Source organism: Suncus etruscus, chromosome 15 (genome assembly GCF_024139225.1).
Source record: "Suncus etruscus isolate mSunEtr1 chromosome 15, mSunEtr1.pri.cur, whole genome shotgun sequence".
Classification (NCBI taxonomy): domain Eukaryota; kingdom Metazoa; phylum Chordata; class Mammalia; order Eulipotyphla; family Soricidae; genus Suncus; species Suncus etruscus.
Genome location: NC_064862.1, coordinates 59,275,222 through 59,296,042, shown reverse-complemented (window position 1 = coordinate 59,296,042; position 20,821 = coordinate 59,275,222). Strand labels below are relative to the sequence as shown.

Below are 20,821 nucleotides of genomic sequence, written 5' to 3'. Positions count from 1 at the left end.
CACACATCCTCAAGGGGAAGCACGCATATATATAGGCTACTTTAAGTTATTTACATGTGGATCCTTCCACTCACCTTGGCTGAACTCACGGGACTCAGAGCATATACACATGGTCCCCAGGACAACTCCAAGCTTCGCAGACCCTAAGTCAGGAGGGTCTGCCACAGCCCGGGTACTGGGTCAACTGACCCTCAGAAATGGGATGTGAGCAGTCATGCAAACAAACATACACACATACCACTGTATAGCAGACAAGGAGAAAAGGGGTCTGAGGCTAAAGTGTGGCTGTGTTTGACTCAAAACATAGCATTCCATGGCCATACACACACACACACACACACACACACACACACACACACACACCTATCACAGAAAACAACAGGGCCCAGTGCAGAGTCTACAGAATAATCCCAGTGACAGGGAAAGCTCAGACAACACAGACTTGGGTGGAGCAGGAGGCAGGTGACTGGGTGCTTCTACACACATGTCTACACATGTACACACACGCTGGGGTGTCCACACGTCTCAAGCATGTGCCGGCGGCATGCATGTTGGTGTGCATGTGGAATCACGCCTGCTGCTATCTACGTGCGGGGTTGGGTAGTGGGTCCATGGCAAGGTGAGGCCAGGGATGCCAGGGTCTGACTTAGGGTCACAGAGGACTGCCTGGATCTGTCTTAGGGATGAGCCTGGAGCAAGGGATGGAGTGAAAGGATGGTGGGGGTATTGCTCCCAATGTAGGGGGGAGGGATCTGGGAAGAAAAGGGGTGGGGGCCTATAAGCCCAGCGTCCCCCCAATGGATGACGCCAAGACCACCCCCAGCACCACACAGCAAATGATGATCATGATTTTCTTCTGCAGACAGGAAGAGTCATGGGGATGGAGAAAAGTGACAGAGAAACAGAAAGAGATCAAAGGAGAGACAGACAGGCAGACAGATAGGTGGGGTGTGCAGGATAATGGGGGATGTGGGCAAGGGAAAAAGAAGAGGGGAGAGAAAACAGAAAAGGAAAAGGTCAGAGCTGGAGCCAAGGTCTGGCAGCAGATTTCTTCACTCACCTCGGCCCTGTCCAAGCCCAGCCCCACCCACTTGGCTCTGGCCCACCGGCCCCCACCGGCCTCCACAGGCCAGCCCCAGCTCACCCTCCGGGCCTTGCTCTGATATTTCACAGCTTTCTTGGTGTCAGACACAGCTCGTTCCACATAGTCCACAGAATGTTCCACGTTGTACTCGATGCGGTCAATCATCTCACCCTGCAGGTATACACGGAATGGTGACTGGGTCAAGAAGGAACCAAGGGACCTAGGGCTGCCCACTGCAGGTGGCAAACACGGTACGGTACCTGGCTCTCCACAAGCATGGCCATGTCCACAAACATGTCGTGCAGCTCTCGGATGCTGGTTTCCAGTTTAATGATCTCATTGTGCCTCGTCTCGATCTCATTCAGTGCCTGCTTTGTCATCTGAGAGTCCATTTTGATCTAGGGCAACAGGAGAGGGCAGCTGGATCACCCTCATCTGAGAACCGATGTGGCCACCAGTGTCTGCACAAATCAGGCACCCTGGAGTACATTAGGTAGTCTCTTCAAACTTCAGTTTCCCTACTGGATTACATGGATCTTAATAGTGTCTTCTGGGGTGGCCATACCCAGTGGCGTTCAGGGGTTACTCTTGACTCTGCATTTAGAAATCACTCCTCGGGGGACCATATGGGATGCCTGAGATAGAACCCAGATTGGGGGCCAAAGAGATAGCATGGAGATAAGGCATTTGCCTCGCATGCAGAAGAATGGTGGTTCGAATCCCGGCATCCCATATGGTCTCCCATGCCTGCCAGGGGTGATTTCTGAGCATAGAGCCAGGAGTAACCCCTGAGCACTACTGGGTGTGACCCAAAAAACAAAACAAAAAAAAAAAAAAAAGAAAAAGAAAAAAAGAAAAAGAATCCAGATTGGCCGCATATAAGGCAAATGCCCTAGCCGCTCCCAAAGTGAGGTGAGAAAAAAGGGAGTGCACGTATATGGTCCAAAAAGGACCTTCACAGTGTGGAAGAGAAGTTTGTTTAATGACAAGGAATCAAGTATGTTTTTTTGTTTTTGTTTTTGGCCCACACTCGGTGATGCTCAGGGGTTACTACTGGCTAAGCGCTCAGAAATCGCTCCTGGCTTGGGGGACCATATGGGACGTCGGAGGATTGAACCATGATCCATCCTAGGCTAACACGCACAAGGCAGACACCTTACTGCTTGCGCCACTGCTCTGGCCCCAAGTATGTCTTGAGTCCATCAGCACCCTCAGGATCCCTCCCCTTCCCCTACAGGGATGTCTGGGAGAGGAAAGGCTTCCAGTACTGGGGTTCTCCATCCGGTCCAAGTCCGGGCAACAGGAGAGACGCCAGTGTGAAGGCATCACACCACAGAGCCCACAGACCACATGAGGGGCATCAGCCAGGAGCCTGAGGATGCCAGCCACCTCCTCCTCAAATGCTGGTCCCAGGTGAAGTGCTCACAAGCACTGAATGTCAGAGCACACCCAGACATGCTTATTCTCTCCCCCTCCAGGCTCCCCATTGCCCAAGCTGAGCAGACCCAGTCTCACTCCTGACATTGGTCAACAATAGTCCATTCTTCTTGTTTTGGTCCCCTCTGTTCCCTTTGTCTTCGGTGCTCTTTGCCCATCTTCTCTGCTCTCTTAAGCAAAGCTCAATGCCACTTCCCCCAGGAAGTCTTTCCTGACGTCCCCATCAGCACTGTCAGGTTGAGTTTCTACTGCAACAATGGCCAGTTACTGGCAGGTGCTGTCCCAGCTAGCAGCCTGAACAGAGCAGCTGGGGAGGGCTTCAAGCTAAAAGAGCAGCAGTCAGTTTTGCCGAAGTTAATTTAACAAAAGAAACAACTGCTTTGGGGCCGGAGAGATAGCATGGAGGTAAGGCATTGGTTCAAATCCCGTGTCCCATATGGTCCCCCGTACCTGCCAGGAGCAATTTCTGAGCCTGGAGCCAGGAATAACCCCTGAGCACTGCTGGGTGTGAACCAAAAACCAAAAAAAAAAAAAGAAAAAGAAAAGAAACAACTGCTGACAATGTAAAGTCACCGCTGAGTGTGCTTTATCCAGGCCCTCTAGCCCTTTCTAGAAATTCTGACAACGGAAGTTTACAGAATGGGGGCCAGAGGGAGAGCACAGCAAGCAGGGCACTTGTCTTGCATATGGCTTACCCAGGTACAATCCCAAGTACCCTATATGGTCCTGAGCACCACCAGGAGTGACCCTGAGTGCAGAGCCAAGAGTAAACCCTGAGCACAATTGAGTTGCCCTCCCAACCCCTGAAAAATAAATAAGAAAAGACAATAGACAAAAGAATGGCAGGCTGAAAAGAAAACAAAGCCTCAGATTCTGACAGCACAAGATAAGGGACCTGGGGGCCAGAGAGATAGCATAGAGGCAAGGCGTTTGCCTTGCATGCAGAAGGTCGGTGGTTCTAATCCTGGGATCCCATATGGTCCCCCTAGCAGGCCAGGAGTGATTTCTGAGCATAAAGCTAGGAGTAACCCCTGAGCGCTGCCGGGTGTGACCAAGAAAAAAAAAAAAAAAGAGAGAGAGAGAGAGAGAAGGGACCTGGGGAAAGTGGGCAGTGAAGGTAGAATATGGGGTGGGCAGAAACACAGGACACATTAAACAGAAATATTCATACTACAGGAAACCAGGCTGTGGTAATAATTAATAATAATACATAATAAAGAAGCAGAAGAAGAAAAAAACAGAGAAGCAGAGTGGGGCAGACCAGATCAAAAGTCTAAAAAGATAAAGATTTGTGGGTGGGGGGTAAGGCCCAGCCACTCATGTGTGAGATAAGGGACTGAACTAAACAAAAGAACTTCAGCAACACAAACTAGTTTTGCTTGGCTTTCACTTCTTCAGCAGTGCTGGAACTGTAGGCCGCTCCAGCCTTCACTCAGCCTGGTGGCAGTGAGGTCACTGGTCACATCCCATAGTGCTGGGACTGGGGGTAGGGCCTGGAAAGGTCACAGGATGAGGGAGGGACCCGGGGGCCTCACATTATCCAGGCAGCTTTATTTTGTTGGTTTTGTTTTTGGTCTTTGGACATCACCTGCCCGTTCAGGACTTCCTCCTGGATCTGGGTTCATAGCTCCTTTCTACTGAGGCTGCTGTGCTGGGACTAGCCATATGCAAGACAAGTGCCCTACCCCCCTCCCCATCAAATTGATTTGATTTTTTGTTTGTTTGTTTGGGTTTATTTGGTCCTTGGGTCACACCCGGCAGCGCTCAGGGGTTACTTCTGGCTCTACGCTCAGAAATAATTCCTGGCAGGTTCGGGGGACCATATGGGATGCTGGGATTCGAACCACCATCCTTCTGCATGCAAGGCAAATGCCTTACCTCCATGCTATCTCTCGGCCCCAAACTAATTTATTTTATTTTAAAATCCTTAGTGCTGAGTGGCTTGTGAGCTGGTACTGCCCTGCCCGACTCTGGGACTGAGGTGAGGTCCTCATCTGCCCCATCTCCACACTGAAGATGGTGACGTGAGTTAGCAGGGAAACATGACCCTGAAAAGTGCCTGAAGAGGAAGGTGCACCCCAAAGGCTCCTCTTCACTCAGTCCACCAGTGCAGTGTCTGGCTCTGATGCCTGCTACATGTGGTCTTTGGACCAGGTTCAAACTTAGTGTGTGAAGGAGAGACTAAGCCTTTCCCAACCTGCCCCGACCCAGCTTACATCGTCGGTAAAGATGGCCAGCTTGCCACTCTCTAGCATGTCTTCCAGCTCCTCATTGGTCGTGGTCCTGCCGGCTATGGGGAGAAAAGAGTTCCAAGTTCAGGGGCTGAGCTGGGACCTTGACACCTGCCTCCCACTTACCCCCAGCCAGGCTGGCTCCAGAGATGGAGGGTCTGGCAAAGGGCTTGGGCAGACCTGGGGGGTGGGGTGGGGGGTGTCACGCACTGATCTCCAGCTGCCTCTGGATCCGGTCCTTGCAGCGGTCCCGATACTTGGACTGCGTTGCATTATATTCAGTCATTACTTCCACGAACTTCCGTGAGAGGGTGGAGTGCTGAAGGAAGGGAAAGGAATGAGCTTGGCCTGTCCTACCCCTCAGCAAAACAACCTCAGCCTTTCAGTCCTGAGCCCAAGCCCAGCCAGCCCGGAGTCTCCAAGGCCCTAAGAACCCAGGTTCCATCCTCTGCTAGGGCCTAGCTGCAGTCCCACAAGCTCTGTAGGCACAGAGCACAAGGCACAATCTGGCCTCTGCTGCCTACCTGGGTTTTGCGGATCCTCAGGTCTGCAGAGGAGCGATTCAGCCCTTCCTCCTGCTCAATGCTCTGCTCGATCGCTGTGGGAGAGGGGTACAGGGATAGGTGAGAGACCCCAGGTGTGTGGCCTAGGGTCTGGGATGGTCGAAGGACTGACAAATGGGCAGCAGGTCCCAGACTGGTGGGGACAGTTTGCACCCATGGCCAGGGCAGAGAGTAGAGGATCTAGAGAAGAGTCAGGAGGCCTCACATAAAGGGGCAGGAGATTTAGGGGGTCTGGAAGGCCAGTGGAGAGATAGACAGGTGACCAGTCATGCTGTGGGAGAGATTTTTGGCTCTGATGCCAGGATTGGGCTCTGGACAGTTTGGGCAGTGCTATCTCCCACCCAGTCCCACAGGGTACAAGTCCTATCCCCCACACAGATGGTACTTTGCCCTTCCAACAACTGTGATAAAGGGGTGTCTGATAATAGGCAGACAGGCAAACACTTCCAGATGGTTTGTCCTGCTGGCCACCTGGCCTTTTGAAAACCCTAGACTGAGTAGAGAGATGTTTCAACAGCCCTGCAAAAGTGACCCTGTTCCAAGGAATTCCCGCTGCTGACGGATGTTCTGGAAAAGTAGCAGATGAACTGGATTCTTGCTCTGCATCACACATTCCTGCACCTATCATTCAGACTTTCCACAACAGCCCCGAATGCCAGTGCCGGGAAGCTGTAGCAGCAGCAATGAATCACCAGCCCTCCTGGCTCTGGAAGGCGTAGAACGTTCCTGAAAACACCCTTTTCCTCCCTATGGCAGCAGGCATGGTGAGGGGCACAGGGACTGCTGGTGAAGGTGTGCACAGGGACTTCCTGACCCCACTACACAGGGTAACCACTGGGCAGAACATCTGGCCCAGCATGGGGGCCTCTGGTCAGAACTTGGGGGTCCTCCGAAAGCCCTAGAAGAAGGAGCCTTGCAGAGCCCATTGACTTCTCAGAACTTTGATGGGAGCTCAGTGACCTCATGGTTACAGGGAGGTTTGAACTAAGATGCTCAAGGTCACAAGACTAGAACCAAGGGGCCGGAGAGATAGCATGGAAGGTAAAGCATTTGCCTTTCATACAGGAGGTCATCAGTTCGAATCCTGGTGTCCCATATGGTCCCCCGTGCCTGCCAGGAGCAATTTCTGAAGCCAGGAATAACCCTTGAGCACTGCCGGGTGTGACCCAAATCACAAAAAAAAAAAAAAAAAAAAAAAAAACTAGAACCTTGTGCCACCAAGTGCTGGAGAAAGATGAAGAGGCAGCGAAGGCCTGAAGGTCAGCGCCTCTAAACTGCTGCACCTGAGTTATTCTTGTGCCCTGGAGCAACAGAGCCTGCCCTGAGGGACAGTGAAGTCAGTCAACTCCACTAAACTAAGGGCCCGAGGTGTGTGAACAGGCACCTCAGGACCCATGCTGGGCTTGCAGGGCTGCTGCAGGGAGCACCACATAAGTGTCATTTCAGGGGCACATTAGTCCAGCTATTGTGCTGGGGGGACCATGTGGTGCCAGGGTTCAAACCAAGGGTCATTGCACATAGCATATGTGCTTCAGTCTTTGAGCCATCTCCTTGACACCTATAATCCTTCATTTATTGTTTTTTTGTTGCTGTTGTTGTTGCTGAAGAGCCATTTCCAGCAGTGCTCAGAGGTGAATCCTGGCTCTGTGTTTACGGACCACCCCTAGCAAAGGTGCAAGAGACTGATGGGGAGCCAAGAACAGAACTCAGGTTGGCCACATGCAAGGCAAGCACCCTACCCACTAGGTATTATTGCTCTGGCCCCAATATTTTTATTTGAAAAAAATTTTTTTCGTATCAAAAAGAGGTGAAGAAAGAGCTGTGAACTTGGTTCCCTTTTTATGGGGGCTGGGAGGGTAGGGCCACACCTAATGATGCTCTGGGCTCTCCCAGCTCTGTGTTCAGGGGACCAGGCAGATACAAGGATTGAACGAAGACCAGCTGCATATAAGGCAAGTGCCCTGTACTATCTCACCATCCTATTTTGCTGTGTCAATAAAGAGTTTGTGAAGAGGGGGCCGGAGAGATACTATGGAGGTAGGGCATTTGCCTTGCATGCAGAAGGATGGTGGTTCAAATTCTGGCATCCCATAGGGTTCCCCAAGCCTGCCAGGAGTGATTTCTAAGTGTAGAACCAGGAGTAACCCCTGAGCACTGCCGGTGTGACCCAAAAAAAAAAAAAAAAAAAAGAGTTTGTGGAGAGGTGACTGCTACAAAATGACATGAGGACACATGTACCCACATCACCACTCTTTTTTTGGTTTTTGGGTCACACCCGGAGGTGCTCAGGGGTTACTCCTGGCTGTCTACTCAGAAATAGCTCCTGGCAGGCACGGGGGACCATATGGAACACCGGGATTCGAACCAACCACCTTTGGTCCTGGATTGGCTGCTTGCAAGGCAAATGCCGCTGTTCTATCTCTCTGGGCCCACATCACCACTCTTGAGATGCAAACTTTCCTACCTTCATACTGGGTAGTGTATAGGATTCTCTCCACTTTTGGAGAAGTCTGTGCTTTCTCCTTAGCATGTTATTCCTCTCTCTCTCCCTTCCCAATGAAGCCTGTTTCTCTCTCTTTTTTTTTTGTTTTTGTTTTTGTTTTTGGGTCACAGCCATCAGCGCTCAGGGATTACTCCTGGCTCTATGCTCAGAAATAGCTCCTGGCAGGCTTGGGGGATCATATGGGATGCCGGGATTCGAACCACCGTCCTTCTGTATGAAAGGCAAATGCCTTACCTCTCTGTGGCCCCTCCTTTTCTCTTTCAAAAATAAAACAAACAAACAAACAAACAAAATAAAACCAAACAAACAGGGCTGGAGAATAACACACACACACACACACACACACACACACACACACACACACGACTGCCAGTGGCAAAATAAAAAGAATAAAAACAAGAAAACAAAATCATGATGGAGCTGGGGCTCCCTCCACCCACATCTTCACAATGACCTCCCAGGCAGGGTCATTGGGTCACATGTACTTCCATCTCTCTCCCCTGGGAGCAAAGGACTTGTTTGCAGTAGCACAGGCTTCCAGGGCTTACTGGCCATGGGAACACGAAGTCCCTGTCATCTCCTGGTCAAGGTCAGCGTGCTCAGGGCCAGCAGGTAGACAGTAGGTGCTTAGCAAATGCTTCCTGAAGCTGAACTAGCAGAAGCCGACAGCAGTAGCGCAGTCGCTTTGCAATTCCCCTGGCACCAGCAGACAAGGAGGTTCCCAGCCCACAGTGCTTTGAGGGAAGGTGGTTATTACCAGCACCCAAGTCCTTAAATTAGAGTGAATACATGAGCAGTTGGCAGGGCCTCTTGAAAGCTTGCCAGCCCCTGATGTCAGCCACACAGTCCAATCTGTCCTGAGCCGAGGTTACCAACTCAGAAGCATCTGCTGAGTCCACCTACCGGGTTCTTAGGCTCTGCCTGGCACTCATTGTGGGGAAACTGAAGGCACTCGGACACAGGTTTCTGCAATGGGCATCATACAGATATGCACTGTTTGGTTTTCATCTGGTCTAGTTTGGGGGTCACACCAAGTGGTGCTCAGGAGTTAGCCCTGGCTCAGCACTTCCAGTGGTGTTCAGGGGTATATGTAGTGCCACCTGCCTGCGAAGCATGTGCCCCCACCAGCACTCAGATGACCCCTCTCCTCCTGTCCCTGTCACACAGCTTTTGTCTAGAAGGCAGTCTGAGTGCCTGTGCTTTCTCCCTGCTCAAGTATCACTCCTGAAGTGTGCAGACATGACTAAGTAGCCCAGAATCTCTCCTTAGAGTGGGGCCACATTCCTCACCTTTCAACTTGGACCGAACCTTGTTGGCCGTCTTCTTGATGTCTGCAGTAAGGTCCTCCAGCTCTTGCTTGGTCTCTGAGGGGAGGCCAAGGTGGGTAAGAGACTACCTGGGGCCCAGAGCCCTTCTCCTCTGGGTCTGCCCGCTGGGCTGCATACTTACTCTCGTCAGGGTTGGGGGCGGCCAGGATGGCACTGTGCTGTTTTTTCACCTGCTCCACATCCTCTGACAGCTTTTCAATACAGCCTCGGATCTCTTCCACCTGGGACAGCAAATCTGCTAGAGCCTTCCAAGGCCAGGGCCAGGCAGGGAGATCCAGGGGACTCAGCCAGAGTTCAGGGGAATGGACCAGACCCAGAGGGATGTCAAGGAAGCCAGAGTAGAGAGAGGGTGGGTGAGGGCAGGGAGGATGAAGTTTCGGGAAGGTAGGAGGGGCCAGGGTTGGTCTGGAGCAGTGAGCGTGTTACCTGCTCGAAGAACTCATCCATAAAGTGGTCCCTATCCACGTGGACCACTTCTTCCTCATCATCGCTGTCTTTTGCCTGGGAGGCAAAGAGAGGAGGTATGAATGAGTGGTCCCCAGTGGTCCTAACATGTCCAGGATCAGCTCAGAGCAGGGGTCAGGTTTGCGGTTTGCGAGGGCCCAGAAAAGTCAGAACAAACATTGAGGACCCAGGTTGAGGTTGGGGAGTTGAAAGCCCAAAAGGACACCTTGGAGAGAGTTAGAAAAAGGCATCCAGAGGAGGAGCCTTGAGCACTTCCCTACTTGGAGGGCTGCCAGGATGCCACCATTTGAAAGGTCAGGGCTCTTATAGTCACTGGCCATCCCCAGTTCTCCACCCCCCTACCTCGACCCTATCCAGCCCAAGGCCTCACTTTCCTGCCTGTGCCTTACCTCCAACTTCCACTGATAGTCAGAGCCCCTGTACTAGGTCACTTTGCTGCCAGAGGAACAAGCACAGACAGGGTTGTAAGGCCCAGAGATGAGCACTGAGCCTTCCTCCATCCTCTCACTCCTGATGGCCCCCACAAGCACTGCTGCTCGACTCTACCTCTGCTTTTGGGCCCCTCTTCCACTCCACACCCACCGACTCTGCCTTGCTTGGATTTCCCAGTTGCAACCTGCAGCTGCTCAGCCCTCCACCCCCAGGACTCAGAGACACAAAGGGATTTACCCACCCACACCGCCACCGCCAGACAGGCCAGTGACACCGATAGAGGGGATGACACGCAGCACACAGAAATAGGCCCGTAGACACCCACGCTGAGACGCTGTGCCACCGCACACAGCGCCTAGAAGAACTATCCAGACTCTAGGCTCCCCCCACACCCCCCTCCCAGAAGGGGCCTCCAGGCTGTGCTCCAGGCCTTTCTGAATCCCAGCTCTATACCCTTGTTCGGAGCTAGGGGGTGACTCCCCAGTGCCACAAATTCCTGCCTCAAGAATTTTCCCTGCCTGTGACAGTCTGAGGGCAAAATTTGGGCTCATCAAACTTAATTACATCTGAGGCTCTAACCAGCCCCAGTGGAAATTCAGAGTTCACCTGGTTTCCTGGACAAACCAGCCCAAACTCAGACTGAATCCTCCACTCCCACCCTGCATCTCCCGAGGGTGCAGCTAGTCAGGATTTAAAGAGGGAAGCCCTCTCGCCCCCAGTCCCAGGATGGCAGGTGTGTGACAGGAACCAGACAAGTGTAGATCGACATAGACTCGGTGCAGACAAATCCCAGACAGCTGAGATGGAGCCAAGACAGAGCCAGATGGGCCCCCGCTGCAATCGAAGATGGTCAAGGGAGTTGGCAGGGCCAGCAGCCTGGGAGGGGTCCTCCGGTGGGACACCTCAATCACCCCAGCTGTCTGCAGAGACACTAACCCCACACACACATACACTGTGTCAGAAAACACGCTGGGCACTGAACAGCCTCACAGAGTCAGAGCGAAAGTTCCACAATCTCGGCCCTCTGTGGTCCCAGAAGGCAGGTGGCACTGGCAGGACTTAGATAGCTTCATAGCACTTCTGACTTCACAGTCTCCATTGGGCCCAAGCCAACCTGAACCATGGCCCTAAGATATATCTTCTGGATCCAAAAACAGACAAATGCACACCCATCCCTCTGTCCAACAGCACCAGCCACTCCACCCAGTGCCAAAGGCCAAGAGCCTTCCTGGCTAGAATTGGGACTTCCCAGTTCTCCAGCCATTTTCCTTCCTTAAAGGCAGGTTTCTGTCTCCCATTGTTCCCCCAGGGAACTCCCTGCAGTTCTGCCAGGGATGGGGTGGGGGGCTGCCCTGGCTGTTTTTGTTTTATTTTGTTTTTGGTCACACCCAGCACTGCTCAGGAATCACTCCTACCAGGGCTCAGGGAACCATAGGTGGTACCAGAAATTGAACCTGGTACAAGGGAAGTGCTGAAATGCTGTATTGGCCCCTCACATGTCCTTGAGAATGGAGGAAGGGTCAAAAGGCCCAAACATGACAGCTTTGGAAAAATAATTTCAGCATGTGCACTATCTCCACAGTTCGTGAACATTTTTACCTTTGTAACCCAACCTGCTCTTCACCACTCTTGCCTAGGGAAAAAGGCTAACAGACACTGTCCCCATGGCACAAACAAGGAACGGGAAAGTCTGGGGGGGACAGTGATCAACTCTAAGGCCAGAGGGGATTGTTTTTAAAATATGCTTCTCTCTGTCTCTCTGTCTGTCTGTCTGTCTCTCTCTCTCTTCTCTCCTCTCCTCTCCTCTCCTCTCCTCTCCTCTCCTCTCTCTCCCCTCTCCTCTCTTCCTCTCTCTCTCTCCCCTCTCCTCTCCTCTCCTCTCCTCTCCTCTTCTCTCCTCTCCTCTCTCTCCCCTCTCCTCTCCTCTCCTCCTCTCTCTTTCTCCCCTCTCCTCTCCTCTCCTCCTCTCTCCCCTCTCCTCTCCTCTCCTACTCTCTCTTTCTCCCCTCTCCTCTCCTCTCCTCCTCTCTCTCCCCTCTCCTCCCCTCCCCTCTCCTCTCATTTTTCTCTCTCTCCTCTCCTCTCCTCTCCTTTTTCTCTCTCCCCTCCCCTCTCCTTTTTCTCTCTCCTCTCTCTCCTCTCTTCTCTTCTCTCTCTCCTCTCCTCTCCTCTCTCTCTTCTCTCCTCCTCTCTCTCCTCTCTCTCCTCTCTTCTCTCCTCTCTCTCCTCTCCTCTCTATCCTCTCATCTCCTCTCCTCTCCTCTCCTCTCCTCTCCTCTCCTCTCCTCTCCTCTCCTCTCCTCTCCTCTCCTCTCCTCTCTCTCCTCTCCTCTCTCTCTTCTCTCCTCTCCTCTCTCTCTTCTCTCCTCTCCTCTCTTCTCCTCCTCTCCCCTCTCCTCTCCTCTCCTCCTCTCCCCTCTCCTCCCCTCCCCTCCCTTCTCCTCCCCTCCCCTCCCCTCCCCTCCCCTCTTCTCTCCTCTCCTTTCTCTTACCCCACCCCAGTGCCAAGGATGGAACCAGAACCTCACACAGGCAATAACTGTTCTCCCCTAAACCACAGCACTGACCTCCACAGCCCCTTCTGGGTTGCAGACACACATCTCTCAGACACACAAGGCCAGTTTTCATCTCAGGCCAGTTCCTACTAAGGCCCAGCCTGGGTGAGGCTCTTTGCCCTGGAAACCTAGGAAAATATTATCCCTTAATAGTCCCTCTGCATAGGTCATACATTCTTGTCTGATTGAATCTTCATTAAAATCCCCTCAGGGCCACTGACTAATGATATTCATGGCAAACTGATACTACATGTAGCTCGTGCTGTTGTGATGGGCCAGTATCTAGACTGGACATATCTGTTTAGTTCTAAGAATTGTCAAAGAACAGATATTATTAAAGCCCCTTTAACAGCTGGAAAAACTGAGGTAATGAGAAGCTAAATATCTTGTCCCAGGTTAGCAACAAGAAGGTCACATGACTTCCGTCCCCTGAGCCTTTGGCTTTGTGAAAGGCGATCAGACTGACCTCACATGGTGCTTTGGAGTAGACTGTGACATCAGGCAGGATAAAAGCCTAGATTTTCAGAGAAGGTGCTTGGTGAGGGCCCTGGACATAGCTCAAAAATCTTGAACACCAGGGGCTAGAGTGATAGCAAAGTCAGTAGGGCATTTGCCTTGCATGCGGCCGACACAGGTTTAATCCCTAGCATCCCATATGGTCTCCTGAGCTTGCCAGGAGTTATTCCTGAGTCAAGAGCAGTGACTAACTTCTGAGAGCTGAGCTGCCAGAATACCAGGACTGGAGAGAATGCAGCAGGAAGGGCACTTGCCTTGCATGGGCGACTGATCTGGGTTTGGTCCCTGACAGCCCATATGATCCCATATGGTCCCCCTGAACATAGAGCCAAGAATTACCCCTGAGCATTGCCAGGAGTAACCCCAAAAAGGAGCTTGAGCACCAACTTTGCATGCTGGAGTCAACTGAGCACTGAGCCAGGAGTAGAGAGTAGGCCAGAGTAGCCCAGTCTAGTATATTAACTAGATATCACTAGTTGACTAGATATCATCTGCAATACAGATGAGGACATAGGCTCATACAGTTTAACCTGCCCAAGACTTCACAGCAAATAATATTAGAGAAGATATCGAAGGGACCTTCCTCTGCCTGGTCCCCAAAGGTCCACTTTGCCAGGTCCTTAGTCCTCTTGATTTCCCTTGCCTAGGACAGAAAAACAGTGGGAGGAGGTAGGCTGCAGAAGAACCTGGCAGAAAGTCTGGAATTCAAGTCTCCTCAACTTACTGGGTGACCCTATGCAGGTTTCATGCTTCTCTGCATTCCCAGTCATCTATGAAATGGGCTGGTTCATAGGCTCCCTGTTCTGTAGCATTTAATCATAAGATTTTCTGGGAGGACTTGGCTAATCTAAGAAAAGAAAAGGAAAGCAGGCCATTGGCCAACAAGATGAGAGGAGTTGATGATCAAATACACTCAATCTGGACTAGAGAGATAGTACAGAGGGGAGGGCATTTCCCTTGCATGTGGCCAACCCAAATTCAATTCCCCAGCACCCGATATGCTCCCCTGAGAACCACCAAGAGTATTCCTGAGAACAGAACCAGGAGTAATCCCTGAGTATCGTGGGTGTGGCCAAAACAACAACAAAAACAAGAACAATAAAAATACGCAACAAAATAAAACAAAACCAAAAAACCCCACATTCAATTCACTTGACAGTGATAAGAGCAGCTCAAGTCTCAGTTTCCTCTAGTGCAAATGGGCCACAACCAGCAGTGCTCAGGTATCACTCCTAGGGGGCTCAGGAGACCATATGTCAGAGCAAAGATTGAACTGGGTCAGATGCACACAAGGCAAGCACCTTACCTGCTGCATGATTTCTCTCTGCCCCCTAATTAAACTTCATAAGGAAAAAACATAGTATTTATGTATTGGGATTGGTACTCTCCAGAATTTCAGGTATCCTCTGGGGTATTGGAATGTATCCCCCATGGATGAGAGACTAATGCATTATTTTTGTTCCCATTTGACAGAAGAGGAAATGAGACATTGAGAGATGAACTAACTTGCCCAAAATTAAACAGCCAGAACTGGAGAGATAGTACAGCAGGTAGGTCATTGACCCTGCATGCAGCCAACCCAGGTTCTCCATATGCTTCCTCTGGGCCTGCCAGGAGTGATTCGTGAGAGCAGAGCCAGGCGTGAGTCCTGAGTGCCATTGGATGTGGCTCAAAAACAACAGTAAAAAATAGGGCCCAGAGAGATAGCACAGCGGCATTTGCCTTGCAAGCAACCAATCTAGGACCAAAGGTGGTTGGTTCAAATCCCGGTGTCCCATATGGTCCCCCGTGCCTGCCAGGAGCTATTTCTTAGCAGACAGCCAGGAGTAACCCCTGAGCACCGCCGGGTGTGACCCAAAAACAAACAAACAAACAAACAAAAAATAAATAAATAAACAGACAATGGGATACAAGTAAGTGGGTACCTGGGTTTGAGTCCAGACACACTGCTCTTTGTCTCTCACCAAGTCCCTGAGTGTAGAAAGGATTCCATGTATGTGCACAGGGCCTTGGCCTCTCCCAGAATCACCCTGGGGTGCTGAACAGGAGGCATCATATACAAGTCTCTAGTTTCTATGTGGCCTCCTCGGACACCCTGCAAAAGCCCAGGCCTTCCACATCAGAGACACTAGGGACCCTTAGTGTAGGGTAGACCTCAGTGGAGTCTAGGGAAAATGTGAAGACCAAAGACAGTCAGTGAGATGGCATCTAAAACAGAAGTGGAAAGGGATGAGAAGGTGACAGGAAAGTTGCAGAGTAAGGGTGTGTGGGAGCGTGCGTTTTACATGCATACACATGCATGCTTATGCATGTATGTATGCATGCTTATGTGTATGTATATACTCAGCTAACACATGCCCCTTGGGGATGTACAGCGTCATTTGCTCTAGAGGCAGCAGTTTCTCCCCACCTCACCCCCTGCTTGGGCCATCTGTCTCTGACCCGCACTGCCTCCCTCTGCACTCCGCCTCTCCTCTCCTCACAGCCTAACCCACCTGCTGTACCCACCTAGCTCATTCTCACCCTCCCCGGGCCACTGAGTCATTCACTCATCCAACAAATCCCTCGGATGTGTGCCAAGTTCTCAGGGTGCGGAAAAAGACAGCAATGCACCCAGTGCAAGAAATTCATGCCCCCAGGAGCCACATTCTCTTCCAGGGAGAGATAGTGGCAGGCTCCAGCCAGCAGCTGGAGTGTAGAGGGCACTGGGAGAGGAAAGGGGTACAGGGCGGTCCTGTAAGGCTTATCAGGGAATGACACTGGAGCCAAGTCCTGAACGAGTCACCTGTGCCACAATCTGGGAGGCACAGAACTAAAGGTGGGGACAGTTCCAGAGAGTCTGGCATTCTGGGCAGAAGCGGGGAGCACTTCCTGAAACTGGAGGCCAGCCAGGGTGTCCCCAACACTGCAGCTCCCTCATGGCAAGTCTCAGCCTCTTCTCATCCATCCCCTCCACCTCACTCCCTGCTGCAGCCCACGTGTTCCCAGGGCCACCAGCCTTCTTCTCTACCTCTTTTCCTTGGAGCCTCATCCGGATGCTACTCCTGGGACCCTGGGACACAATACACACGACTGATACCCCTCCTGCCCCCAGCCTCCAACTCCCACATCCCAAAAGTGCAAAGTGACCTGGACAGTTCCACCCATTCTGCCTTTAACTGCTCTGTGACCTTGAGCAAGTCATCTTACCTCTAACCCTCACTGATTCCAAAATAAATTAGTCAATCCTGTCATCTCAATGGACCGACATGCACTCAGGAGACAAAAACATAACAAGCCTTGTGGAGCATTGCTGGGCCTCAGGCCCCCTTCCAGCCATAGATTAATTTTGATACATAAGCAGCTCTGGGAAGCAAATACTATAACTACTCCTGATTCACACAGAGAAATGGAGGGGGCAGACACCAGTGCAAAGAGTTGAGTAAATGCTCTACATGTGGGCCCTTGGGGTTCAATCTAAGCACTGCACGGCCCCCAGACACCTTCAGGAGTCACCCTAAACAAAGCCGGTGTGGTTCCAAAATCAAAAAGAAAAGAAAAAAAAAAAACAGGAAAGAAACGGGAGCAGAGAGGGTCAGCAAGTTATTTCTAAGCTGCCTCCAAAAAAAGCTGGGATTTGAGCCTGGACAGTCTGACTTCCAAGCCTGTGCCCTCCACTGCTCTATGACCAGTGAACTTAGACTATGTGGGCCTTTCAGAAAGAATCGAACTCCTCTTAGATGCCCTTTTCTTAGGCCAGCCTCCCTCTCAGCTGGGGTGGGGGGGTACAGCAACGCCGCAGCTTCTGGCAGTTCCTGTCCACCCCACCCGCCCCCTCCCAAACTCTGAGCTGTGACTAACACCAAAGCAGCACCTACCAAAGCCCCCCTCCCCGCTATTTCCAGCAGCTTTGTCAGACAAGAGTCCTCACCCCAACCCCTCGGATGAAAACTCACCCCTTCAATTGCACCCCACTGCTCCTACCACTCACCCAGTTCCTAGTTCTTCAGCTTTGGGGATCAGGGAAGAGGGACTGTGGGGCTGACCCTAGATTCCTCATTTGCTAGCTCTGTGACCTTGAACAAATTGGTCAGCTGCTCTGGGCCTCAGTTTACCCAATCCAAAATAAGATGGGTGAGGGGCTGCAGAAACCAATCTGCTTTGGAAAACTCAAGTGAGAGAAGGAGTTGCTGGAGTGGTCTGTCTCTTGGTTACTCAAGACATCGCTCTTCAGATCCTTCATTAAGGTCTCAGTTTTCTTATCTGTAAAATGGAGCAACACCAGTCTCCTGGGGTTTTGGTGAAGACCCATCTAGGTTAATGGTATAAAATACTACAACAGTGACTAGCACATGAGTGTTGGCTACTTTTGTTAATGTCTTTTCCATCATGCCTGGAGGAGGTGAATGGTGATGAATGTATTAAGGGGTGACCTGGAAAGAGGTGCCTACATCCCCCCAGTAAAAGTTTAACCAAGAAATAAATCTTGAAAATTCCTTCATCTCAAACACCAGTTCCTTCCTCCTTGCCCCCTTTCTCCCCAGAAAAAAGCACCTTCCTCTGTTTTCCCTTTGGGTTCTTTCTCATTGCCTGGGGGGGGGTGTCCTCCTCAGGTACAGCCCTTTGCCCCTTTCTATTTCACAGGCCCCCAAAGCAGAGACCCGTGTGACCTGGTACAGAATGAAGCCCTGCTCCCAGGCTAGCCTTGCCACCACTGTTTGGTGTCCTTGGGCAAGTTCCTGCCTGTCTGAAACTCAGTTTCCTCATTTGTCGGTTAGGATAATGACCCCCCAAAGGAACCTCCCCCAGGCTCCTGGTGAAGATTGGGTACATCTGTGCATGGCTGAGGCTAGAACCTCCTTCACACGACACCTCAGGCTAGGAGCTCCCCGCCAGCCAGCTGCCAAGGCTGCCTGCCTCCTTGCACCCTGGGTCCTTCCTCCTCGTCCCAGAAACCGTTCCTGTCAAGGCCCATGGCCAGCCCCTCACTGAACACCAGCGCCACCCCTGTTCCTGGTCACCCCATGCAACCTGGGGGGCTGGAGTCTTGCAGCTGGGCCCTGTCAGCTGGCTAACTCCTCAGGGTGCCCCAGATCCCCCAGCAGAGCCTAGTTCAGGTCGCACAACCCAGTTCCAGGGCCTTTTGCACAAAACCTCCTCTTCTCCCACCTGGCTGCGAGGCAGGCCTGCACTGGCCGGCCACGGCTGCCCCTCAGGTCGGCTCTCTTCCCTCCCAGCCTCGGCAAGTGCCTCCTCCCCAGGGGGAGCACCCTTGAGTACACACACTTCATTCACTGCCGTGTGCGGGCTCAGTCCCGAGCCGGCTCCCCCCAGATCTAGGTCCTGCTCCAGGTCTGGCTCAGTAACCGCCCCCAGTCTTCTCTCTCAGCACATCTGCCCGGGGCTGACAGTCCCTCCAATCGCATCCTGGCAACCTGTCCTCTCTCATCCTGAGGTTCGACCAGAGTCCCTTCAGGAATCTGGGGGTGTCCAGGGCCGGACATCCGCCCCCCTTGCGTCGCTAATGGCCTCCCACCCCTGGCAGCCACCGGCCCCAAAAAGCTCCACTGGAGACAGGAGGCAGGTCCTCCAGGTACGGGCTGCCCCTGCCCCCAGCCCCATCAGCTCTCTCCAGCTGCCCCCAGGCCCTCCCCTCCCCCACCGCCCCCTGCCCACTCCCCAGACGCGGGGTCCCGCCCCCGGCGCCCCCGCCCCAGGCTCACACTCCGCAGCTCCTGAGTCCGATCCTTCATCCTGCGACGGCGGCTCCTCCTCCTCCTCGTCCTCCGGCTCGGGCTCCTGCCGCTCCTGCCCCCTGCCTGGGTGCCAGAGGCCGGGTCTGGGGGCGCCGGGGGGGCGCCGGGGCTGCGAGGGAGGGCCGGGCAGGGGCCGGGGCCGGGGCCTCCGTCGGCGGGGCCGGGGCTGCGGTGGCGATGCGGCTGCGGCACAGGCTGGGATGGAGGGATGCGGGCGCCGGAGCGCGGGGGAGGGGGGCGGAGGGAGGGAGGGAGCCGGCGGAGGGAGGGGGCCGGCGGGCGGGAGCAGGGGCATGCGCAGCCCCGGGGCTGGGGGCGCCTGGGGCTTGTAGTCCGGGGAGGGGGTCGGGGCCGGCGGGGGAGGGGCGGGGAGGGGACGAGCGGCCCCGAGGCGGGAAGCCGAGGGATGCCGAGGGATGCGGAGGAGAGGCTGAGATGCGCCGAGATGCTGAGTTGCACCGAGATGCAGCGGGAGGGGGGAGCACCGGCAAGGGCGGATGAATGGATTAACGGGTGACCTGGGAGAGGCGCCTACGTTCCCCCCAGCGAATGGGGGGGCCAGGCTCAGTGTCTGCTCAGTGCTCAGGAGTATCGGCGTGGGACCCGGCGGGGGCTTCGGGGTGGGGAGGTGCAGAAGGCGTTTTGGGTACCAGAAATAGGACTGACTGACTGACTGACTGACTGACTGACCCTCCCGGAGGCGGGTGATGGGAGAAGGACACGGGCCTGGTCGCTGCCGGCCGGGCCGGGCTATCTGGGCTCCGGATGCAGAGACCGTCTCTGAGCTCTGCTTGTCTGTCTACTAGGACGGGGTGCTCACCACCTTCCAGACCTGCCTGGCCTAGCTCTGTCGCTGGCCTAGCTCTATCCTGGCCTAGCTCTGTCGATGACTAATATGTTTTTTTTTCTTTTTCCTGTCCAGATTTCTTCGTTTTTATTTATTTAAATATAAAATGATCTTAGGCACTGTGGTTTACAAGACTGTTTGTTCATGATAGGGTTTTGTGCATAACACACTGGAGGGAATTCAGGTACCCCGAGGGCTCCAGTATCCAACATCCTGCTCTTTCATTTTCCTTTTTGTTTTATGGTTTGGGGGTCACCCTGGCGGTGCTCAGGGCTATTCCTGACTTTGCTCAGAAGTCCATTTGTGGTGGAGAGGACTTGAACCAGGGTCAACTGCTTGCAAGGTGGCCCAGCCTCTATCTCTTTAATGTCACACTTCTCCATGTCACCTTAACTCTGGTAAGGGGCTTTGGCACCCCACAGTGGCCCTTAAACCTGCTTTGTCCACTTCCCAGTCATCGCTGGACACCAAGTTCTGACCACTGACCACTCAGCAGGTCCCTGCCTCTCTGATCGGTCTCTGGCAATCATCCCATGGTCCTCTTCTCAAACCCTCCTCCCTAGTCCTTTCACCTGACTAACATCTTGCCCACAAAGGCACATGCCCATCCCTCTGCATACACCCTGACCTCTGAATGTTTCCCCATTCTCTCCGGATCCCTCCTCCTCCCATCCTCTGGGATCTTTCCTTACTTTTTCACCCCTTCATGTTCAGCTGCATCTTCAAGCCTAGGTAATTCAGCCTCCAGAAAGCTCCTCCAGAAAGCTGTGTCTGCTCCGGACTGGATGTGTTGGTGGGGCTGTCCATGCCCATGTGCTTCTTCCTGTTCTCCATCAGAGACAACAGCTTCGCTTCTGTCTCTCAGAGGGCACCAGGAGTTTTCTTTGCTTCTTTCCCGTCCCAGCAGTGCTGTCCTGTGCTGGGGCATTTGAAGTTCCAAGTTCTACACTGAGCAATTCCATTATCCTTCGACCCTGGTAGGGGGAGGCCACTGCTGCTCTGCTGGGCATGCAGGTGGGCCTTAGCACCCCACTTAGGCACTAACTTGGATGTGGCCAATCCAGCTTTGATCCTAGGCACCTAAAACCTGAATACTTTCTGCACTGACCCATGAGCATAGAATTG

General features: G+C 53.0%; 1 protein-coding gene across 1 annotated transcript; it reads right to left on the bottom strand.

Annotated features, from left to right (window-relative positions):
* Positions 1-217: 217 nt before the first annotated feature.
* STX1B (syntaxin 1B) lies at positions 218-19,037 on the bottom strand. Its single transcript, XM_049789209.1, has 10 exons — positions 18,817-19,037; positions 9,573-9,647; positions 9,268-9,367; positions 9,108-9,182; positions 5,277-5,350; positions 4,963-5,071; positions 4,738-4,811; positions 1,345-1,482; positions 1,145-1,255; positions 218-856 (listed from the first exon to the last, which is right to left on the bottom strand). The coding sequence occupies exons 1-10, from the start codon at positions 18,844-18,846 to the stop codon at positions 776-778; spliced, it is 867 nt and encodes a 288-aa protein (XP_049645166.1). The 5' UTR covers positions 18,847-19,037; the 3' UTR covers positions 218-775.
* Positions 19,038-20,821: the final 1,784 nt, after the last annotated feature.

What these genes read in the sequence shown, in the direction of transcription:
- STX1B (XM_049789209.1), bottom strand. Translation starts at nt 18,846, where the DNA reads ATGAAGGATCGGACTCAGGAGCTGCGGAGT. An exon ending in GGACTCAGGAGCTGCGGAGT is followed by an intron (nt 9,648 to 18,816) that starts GTGAGCCTGGGG and finishes TTTGCCTCCCAG; the next exon opens with GCAAAAGACAGCGATGATGA. An exon ending in TGAGGATCCGCAAAACCCAG is followed by an intron (nt 5,072 to 5,276) that starts GTAGGCAGCAGA and finishes CCCTTCCTTCAG; the next exon opens with CACTCCACCCTCTCACGGAA.